This window comes from Arvicanthis niloticus, chromosome 6 (genome assembly GCF_011762505.2).
Source record: "Arvicanthis niloticus isolate mArvNil1 chromosome 6, mArvNil1.pat.X, whole genome shotgun sequence".
In the NCBI taxonomy this organism is placed as follows: domain Eukaryota; kingdom Metazoa; phylum Chordata; class Mammalia; order Rodentia; family Muridae; genus Arvicanthis; species Arvicanthis niloticus.
In genome coordinates, this window is record NC_047663.1 from 23,690,391 (window position 1) to 23,698,717 (window position 8,327).

General features: G+C 53.7%; 1 protein-coding gene across 1 annotated transcript; it reads left to right on the forward strand.

The window, feature by feature from the left end:
• Positions 1-557: 557 nt before the first annotated feature.
• On the forward strand, positions 558-7,879 carry Nr1d1 (nuclear receptor subfamily 1 group D member 1). Its single transcript, XM_034505630.2, has 8 exons — positions 558-1,128; positions 3,706-4,044; positions 4,310-4,398; positions 4,487-4,631; positions 4,985-5,625; positions 5,926-6,111; positions 6,550-6,760; positions 7,389-7,879. The coding sequence occupies exons 1-8, from the start codon at positions 1,098-1,100 to the stop codon at positions 7,586-7,588; spliced, it is 1,842 nt and encodes a 613-aa protein (XP_034361521.1). The 5' UTR covers positions 558-1,097; the 3' UTR covers positions 7,589-7,879.
• Positions 7,880-8,327: the final 448 nt, after the last annotated feature.

An 8,327-nucleotide genomic window follows, 5' to 3' on the forward strand; every position in this document is an offset into this window, starting at 1 on the left:
AGGGGTTCATACTGCTTGTCGCCCACCTTGTCACCATAACAAAAACCTGCTTAGATTCTTGACTTAAGGGAAATCTCCCTCCCCAGTTTGTCTTTCTCCCCTTTGTCACCAATAACCTCAGGGTGAGGTCAGTTCTGCAATCACGTGAAGCTCTCACGTTTGCTAGGTTTGCAGAAAGGGCCTTTTAGCTTTGATCTTCCACGGAGCAGTAAAGCTTGCCAGGCCCTCCCCAGGAATTCACATGCCCTTGCCATACAAGGCTTTCCAAACACGCCACCCTGACTCTTCAGAAAACCCCACCCCAGTCCACTTTTCAGCTCCTCCCCGCGGCCAGCAAGCACTTTTACAAAGCTGAAACGGGGGAATGTGCACACTCCGCCTACATTGTCAGAAGACTACAAATCCCAACAATCTTGGCGGTGCGCAGACGCATAGAGCTCAACGTGCCGGCTGCTGAAAAAGTGTGTCACTGGGGCACGAGGCGCTCCCTGGAATCACATGGTACCTGCTCCAGTGCCGCGTGCGGCCCGGGAACCCTGGGCTGCTGGCGCCTGCGCAGAGCCCTCTGTCCCAGGGAAAGGCTCGGGCAAAAGGCGCTTGAGATTGGCAGAGTGAAATATTACTGCCGAGGAAACGTAGCAGGGCACACATCTCTCTTTGCGTCTGGGTGCCTCATTTCTCCATCACCTACTTACTTCCTGGTTGCAGCTTCTCTCCCTTTGGGACTTTTGCACCCGGAGCTCCAGATTCGTTACCCTGCTTCGCTGCGGAGCCTTCAGGAGTGGCATCCGGTGCACTGCAGAGACCCGACTCTCCTTGCTACCTTATAGCCAGAATTGCTGCAGGCTGATTCTTCACACACTGTCTGTCTGCTCTTCCCATGCAAATCAGAGCTCGGTTGCCTCAGCGTCCTACCCTTCTGGAGGGCTGCAGTATAGCCACCCCAAGACCTTACTGCTCGGTGCCTGGAATCCTGATTGTGAACTGCGGGGTTCACTCGTCTCCCTCAGCCATTGCCCAAGGGGCGAGAGAGGCCATCACAACCTCCAGTTTGTGTCAAGGTCCAGTTTGAATGACCGCTTTCAGCTGGTGAAGACATGACGACCCTGGACTCCAACAACAACACAGGTACTGAGATTCATACCATCTTTGCTCTGTCACTGTCTCCATTTCCATCCATGGTTTATGAGAGGAACTTTGTAAGGGATTGGGGATTCCCTCTGGCCCGTGTTTGTTAATGGGCTGAGATGAAAGCCACTAGGTAAGATTTCTAGTCAGGGTTATTCTGGATGGGAATGTGCCTAAAACGCATCACCACCACCCCTCTGAGTTCCCCTGAGTCCGAGGGCACGTGAAATGGAAAGCGGATACCAGCGGCGAGTGGAAGAGTTTAGGGAGACTCAGCGTTTTAAAGCAAACTCCAGGACACGTCCCCATTTGCCCAGTCCTTGCAGCTGTAGTCCGCCTGTCTCTTTTCCCTTTCCTCCAGTTCTAGCCTACTTCCAGGGAGGCTGGGAAGCAGCGGGGCGATCCGGCTAGTGGGTTTGAGTGAATGGGTCACATCTCAGCGGCAGTGGAGAGCTTTATTTGAGGAGTTGGGTGCTTGGGACTCATCTCCAGGCAGGGCACCCACAGCGACTTAGCCTGGGGAGGGCTCACATGGCTGCAGAGCCGGGCCCACGTGCTGCATTTGTTTTCATTCAGTAGAAGCCGTGGCCGCCATCCCATTGGTCATTGCCTCCCGGCCTCGTTACATAATGAGCTCCGCCCCTCAAGTTGCCCGAGCAACGCGTGTCGCCTTCTCTCCTCCCCTCAGTAGTCCCGGCCCAGCTTGGTTTTAGGGCCTGCCTCCGACCCAGGACGCATGGAAGGGGCGGGGCGAGGGCGGGGTGTTGCTTGCCACAGAAGGGAAGCAGAGAAGGCGGTGCTTCGAGTTCCGGGGTTCCTCGTTGGGGTGCCACGTGCGAGGGGCACACGTGGAGCGGGGACGTGAGGCCAGCTGAGGGCCAGGCTCCCGCCCCGCCCTTCTCTGCCTAGATCTGGGTGAAGCTGGGCTGACTCACCGCCCCCGCGCCTGGCTTCTTTTCCTCAGACTGCCTGGCCCTCTTACCCTCTGTGACCGAGACTTGAGTAAGATGAGGGCACCCCTGACTTGTTTGGCCTCAAGTTTTTGCGTCCCAGCGAAACCTCACGCCAGACCATCTTTATTGTATTCGTACCTACATCCATTTTCTGCATTCAGATCCAGCTTTTCCGTGTTCATTCCCAAAGTTTTACTGTTCCTCAAGTATCTCTTTGCCTGCCACGAATGTCTTCTCCCCACAAAACATGAACACCTTAAAATCAAAGTTGATCTCATATTACTTTGCATCGCTCTGTTGTTTTTTTTTTTTTTTTTACCCCCTCATAGAAAGAAAACAAATCAAGAGAGGTGATTTTCTCTATGTGGAGAGCCCATTGGTATCGATACAGATGTGGGTTTAGAATTGGGGTCTTTTGAGCAGTGCCCCTCACTTCAAAGATGGAAGACTTTTTGAATGACTTTCTCATGCCCTCTTTCAGGATAAACTAGGTCAAGTTCATTTAGGTCCACATAAATAACCCTTCCTCCTACCTAGCCGTGAAACCGTACCCGAGTAGCAATTCTGCAACTATTTTACAGGCAGGGCTCACCCTGACCAACCTTGAGCTATTTTAAGGTTGCCCTGCCTAGTTTAGTGTGTGTCAGTGGGTGAGCAAGACATGTGCTTCTGTAGATTCGGTCGGTGGCATGGCATGTGTCAGGGCACACACGTGTCTGAGGATCCTCCCCTTTCCCCACTCCACCCATGGCAGACCAAACTAAGTGCTTGGCAGAGGTGTGGCAGACAAGTATCCCTTGTCTTCTGCGAATACCACGGGAGCAGAATCATCTGGCCAGCAATGTAACCGGAGGGGCAAAGTCGCTGAGTGGCTACAGAGTTAAAGTTACCACCCGGCTGAGACGGGAATTCCTAAGTCCCTAGGCTGGACAATTTGTTTCTCCCTTCCATCTCCCACAGCTCATCTTGAGTCTTATTTCTATATCACATTTCTAAGTCTCTTGGACTCAGAGTCATTGTGACTCATCTCTTGGAAGCCAGAGTCAGGCTGAACAGAGTCCTTTCCTGCAATACTCTTGAGACTATGTCTTTGGGTTTGAAAGAAAGGTGACTGTTTTATGTTTGTACACCTCTGTTTTCCTCACACTCAGCTAGCTATCCTTCACGCTGTGGGGTCCATTACTGGATAGGTCTTGATGAGGAACTAGTGGTTAGTTTTTTTGTTGGTGAATGGCTGTCAGCTGCCCATCTCATCCCCGAGTCTACCCCCCAACCCGGTTAACTAAGACCCTAGCTCTTGTTGATATTCCCCCCAGAAAACAGCTAGGCAGGGGTTCCCGTGTATGAGGTGCCCATTTGTGTTACGTCCCCCACCCAAACCAGAAGCTGAATGTGTTGTGCAAAGAAATGCCCATGGGTATTTTTGGGGACTCGGTTATAAGTAGCGTGTGATGGAGTTTCTTATAATGACTTGGTTGAACGACCATGATATATTTAGTATATGTGGGAGAATTGCTTATTACTCCAAGGTTAGGGGGTCTAGCAGTGTTTTGGTGATGGTCACGGGGTGTCCTTGAACGACAGACACAATGGTTGACACTCACCCCTTGTATTCTCTTATTAGGTGGTGTTATCACGTACATTGGCTCTAGTGGCTCCTCCCCGAGCCGGACCAGCCCAGAGTCCCTCTATAGTGACAGCTCCAATGGCAGCTTCCAGTCCCCGACTCAAGGCTGTCACACATACTTCCCACCATCACCTACTGGCTCCCTCACCCAGGACCCTGCCCGCTCTTTTGGCAATGTGCCACCCAGCCTCAGTGATGATAGCTCCCCTTCTTCTGCATCGTCATCTTCCTCCTCCTCCTCCTCCTTCTATAATGGGAGCCCCCCAGGAAGTCTACAAGTGGCCATGGAAGACAGCAGCCGAGTGTCCCCCAGCAAGGGCACCAGCAACATTACCAGTGAGTAAATGCCCAGCTGATGTAGGGGAAAGGAAGTGAGCCGGGGACTCACTCGATAGTTGGTTTCCATCTGACAGTTACTCTTGGGGTCTTGGCCTTTGGAATTTCTCATAAGCACTGTACCAGCTCCTATCCAGTCCAGTCCAGTCGCCTAGATGTGAGAGCCCCTCAAATTTCCCCTCCTAGAATCTTCAGCCTGGAAAGAGTCCATATCGCAGGCCCACTCAGGCCTCTCTGCTTACCCTCTGCCTGTCTCTTCCCACAGAGCTGAATGGCATGGTGCTACTGTGTAAAGTGTGTGGGGACGTGGCCTCGGGCTTTCACTATGGCGTGCATGCCTGTGAGGGCTGCAAGGTGAGGCGGGTTGGGGTTGAGGACCTGGGCAGGTGATGCACAGGCTCAGCTTAGATGAAGACATGCACCCGTCGCCCCTGCCTTCCAGGGCTTTTTTCGCCGGAGCATCCAACAGAATATCCAGTACAAACGGTGTCTGAAAAACGAGAACTGCTCCATCGTTCGCATCAATCGCAACCGCTGCCAGCAGTGTCGTTTCAAGAAGTGTCTCTCCGTTGGCATGTCTAGAGATGGTAAGGGAGTATCCCATGTCTCCTCCTCACCCTGATTCCTTCCACCCAGCTTCTGCCTTAATCCCTCCGTTTAAGAAAGAGCCTTAGGTTGAGACATACGGTACTGTGAATGTCATTTACATGGAGGATGCCCAGGTGTTAACCTCTCGGGCAAACACATGCTCTTCTCCCATTCACGCCCCCCTCCCCATCATCTCCTCTCACACCCTCTGAATAGGTGTGGCCTTGCTGGTTTCAGTTTTGAAGTGGAACCCCAGGCTTTTAGGGTCTTGCCCTTTCGGGAGGGAGGAAGGAAGGAAGAGAGGCATGTGAATATGTCAGAACTTCCTGACGCTGTTCTCGCCCCGTTGCAGCTGTGCGTTTTGGGCGCATCCCCAAGAGAGAGAAACAACGGATGCTTGCCGAGATGCAGAGCGCCATGAACTTGGCCAACAACCAACTGAGCAGCCTGTGCCCTCTAGAGACCTCACCTACCCCGCATCCCACCTCAGGCTCCATGGGCCCCTCACCACCTCCTGCACCAGCTCCCACACCTTTAGTGGGCTTCTCACAGTTCCCACAACAGCTGACACCACCCAGATCTCCTAGTCCTGAGCCCACCGTGGAGGATGTGATATCCCAGGTGGCCCGGGCCCATCGAGAAATCTTCACCTATGCCCATGACAAGTTAGGCACCTCCCCTGGCAACTTCAATGCCAATCATGCATCAGCTAGCCCTTCAGCTACTACTCCACACCGGTGGGAGAGTCAGGGATGCCCATCTACTCCCAATGACAACCTTCTGGCGGCTCGGCGACATAATGAAGCACTGAATGGTTTACACCAGGGTCCCTCCTCCTACCCTCCTACCTGGTCTTCTGGCCCTGCCCACCACAGCTGCCATCAACCTAACAGCAATGGGCATCGCCTGTGCCCCACCCACGTATATTCGGCCCCAGAAGGCGAGGCACCTGCCAACAGTCTACGGCAAAGCAACACCAAGAATGTTCTGCTGGTGAGGGCAGAGAGGCAGTGTGGAGAGAGGGAGGGGGCCTGGAAGGTTGGGCCTAGAGAAAGCCAGCCAGTGTTCCTGGAGGCTGAGGGTGGGGATACCTTCTGCCCAGGAAAGGACATTCTACCCTGAAGTCTGGGTTCTGCCTGGGAATCCTTAATCACCAATTGGCACCTATTACTGTTTTAGGTGAGAGATCCATTCTCAAGGGCCACAGCTCTTAGCCCAGACAGTACTTGGAACCAGTCCCGCTGGGGAGCTCACATGGCTAACATGCCCCTCCTTCCTCCATTCTCCCCCTAGGCATGTCCCATGAACATGTATCCCCACGGACGCAGCGGCCGGACTGTGCAGGAGATCTGGGAAGACTTCTCTATGAGCTTCACGCCTGCCGTGCGGGAGGTGGTGGAGTTTGCCAAACACATCCCCGGCTTCCGTGACCTTTCCCAGCATGACCAGGTGACCCTGCTTAAGGCTGGCACCTTTGAGGTGAGTGGTTCTTTATGTTCCCTGCTCTTGACGGTGGGAAGGCCCCAGTAGAGTAATGTGGTGACTTGGGTGGGAAGGGGCTCCCAGAGTCTTTGGCACTGTGTTCTCTCTCTGACTGAGGAGATGGAACTCTTACCACTGCTGCCACCTCTGGGTCTGTGGACCGGCTATCCTCTAAGCTGGTGTTGACTCCAAACTCACTATATCAGAGTAAACTAAGACACACGCTCCTCTCCTCTAGACAGGAGCGTATGATCCTCATTAAATACGTTCCAGAAGCAGCGGGTACTCCCACCTGGATCCCTCATTGACCATTCAGAGGCTCACCCCCTTACTGGCAGTCTAAGGAAACACACCCTCAAAGTTGTTAGCAGGCTCTAGGGGTCATTTGGCAAAATGCCTCTCCCACCTCACACTAAACGGCCGTCCTGCCTTCAGGTGCTGATGGTCCGCTTTGCATCGTTGTTCAACGTGAAGGACCAGACAGTGATGTTTCTGAGCCGCACAACCTACAGTCTGCAGGAGCTCGGTGCCATGGGCATGGGCGACCTGCTCAATGCCATGTTTGACTTCAGCGAGAAGCTCAACTCCCTGGCGCTTACCGAGGAGGAGCTGGGCCTTTTTACCGCAGTGGTGCTTGTCTCTGCAGGTAAACCAAGCTCTCTCCTGACCCTGGAGGAGGCACACGCAGTTCAATTCAACATACCTTTTATGGAGTACCTACTCTATGCCAGGCCCGGCACTGGGCACTGGGCTACAGACATGATTCAGACACAGTCTAGCTTGGGAAACAGACTCATGCCCAACTAATTATAAAACAGCGAGAAGTGTCACAGAAGAAGCATGAACCAAGTAAGCACAGACAACTATTTCTGCCCGGGAGAGCTGGGGAAGGAGGTGACACTTGAATGGGGCCTCAAAGGGACAAGATATGCCAGGCATAGAGAGGGGGAAGGGCATCCATCCCAGGCAGAGGGAACTACAGAGCAAATAACAAGGGAGCTTGGCCACGTGTGGCATGCTCAGGGTAGGAGGGTGGTCTTGAGTGGGAGGTGGCCAGCCTGTGGCCTTGCTCCCAGCATGTGGGCATGCCCTGCTTTAGGACAGAGGCCCGGGAGAAGGAGTAGCACCCTCCTTCTCCTTCCCCGTCGCCCTCTAAGGGGCCTCAGGGAGAGGCTGCCTTGCCTGCCAGATCCTCGCAGACCTCCGTGTCCTCCGTGTCAGAGGAAGAGGAGCTCAGGGAGCTTGCCTCCTCACTGCTGTCGTCTTCCCCACAGACCGCTCGGGAATGGAGAATTCCGCTTCGGTGGAGCAGCTCCAGGAGACGCTGCTGCGGGCTCTTCGGGCTCTGGTGCTGAAGAACCGGCCCTCGGAGACTTCCCGCTTCACCAAGCTGCTGCTCAAGCTGCCGGACCTGCGGACCCTGAACAACATGCATTCCGAGAAGCTGCTGTCCTTCCGGGTGGACGCCCAGTGACCCGCCCGGCCGGCCTTCTGCCGCTGCCCCCTTGTACAGAATCGAACTCTGCACTTCTCTCTCCTTTACGAGACGAAAAGGAAAAGCAAACCAGAATCTTATTTATATTGTTATAAAATATTCCAAGATGAGCCTCTGGCCCCCTGAGCCTTCTTGTAAATAACTCTTCCCCCACCCCCCCACCGCCATGCCCCCTTCCTCCCCTATTTAAACCACTCTTGCTCTGTCCCACCCTCCTCTGACCCCTCAAGTTGTTCTGTTCCTGTCTCAAATCCAATAGTTCACAGCTGAGCTGGCTTCTGTGATGTGTGCTCGTTTGGGGAATGGGGGTGGGGGGACTACTGCCAAGGCTGGGGGGGGGACACCTCTCCATCTGGTCAGCTTGTGGGGTGGGTACTCTGCCAGCAGATGGGAGAATATGGGGAAACAGCACGCAAGTCTAAGGGGGGCCGCCCAAGGGGGTTATTTTCATCATATATTTATTACATAAATATATAGTAAAATAGACGAGCAACAATTACCATAAAAATATCTTTCTTTAAAATCCTGACCCAAAACACAACGGGGTGAAAAATCGCACATAACAGACATACTGATTGTCAACTGTGGGGCAGGAGTAGGAGCCCCTCAAGTCACCCCTACCGGTCCCACCCATCTCTGGGGAAAGGACCTATCTCCTTCCCTGTTTCTAGCCACAGCCCCCTCCCCCCACCCCAGCACCAGCTTCTCATACATTCAG

Bases quoted from the DNA above. Each gene is read 5' to 3' on its own strand.
- Nr1d1 (XM_034505630.2), top strand. From the start codon at position 1,098: ATGACGACCCTGGACTCCAACAACAACACAG. The intron at 4,399-4,486 runs GTGAGGCGGGTT...CCTGCCTTCCAG, and splicing joins ATGCCTGTGAGGGCTGCAAG to GGCTTTTTTCGCCGGAGCAT. The intron at 6,112-6,549 runs GTGAGTGGTTCT...TCCTGCCTTCAG, and splicing joins TTAAGGCTGGCACCTTTGAG to GTGCTGATGGTCCGCTTTGC.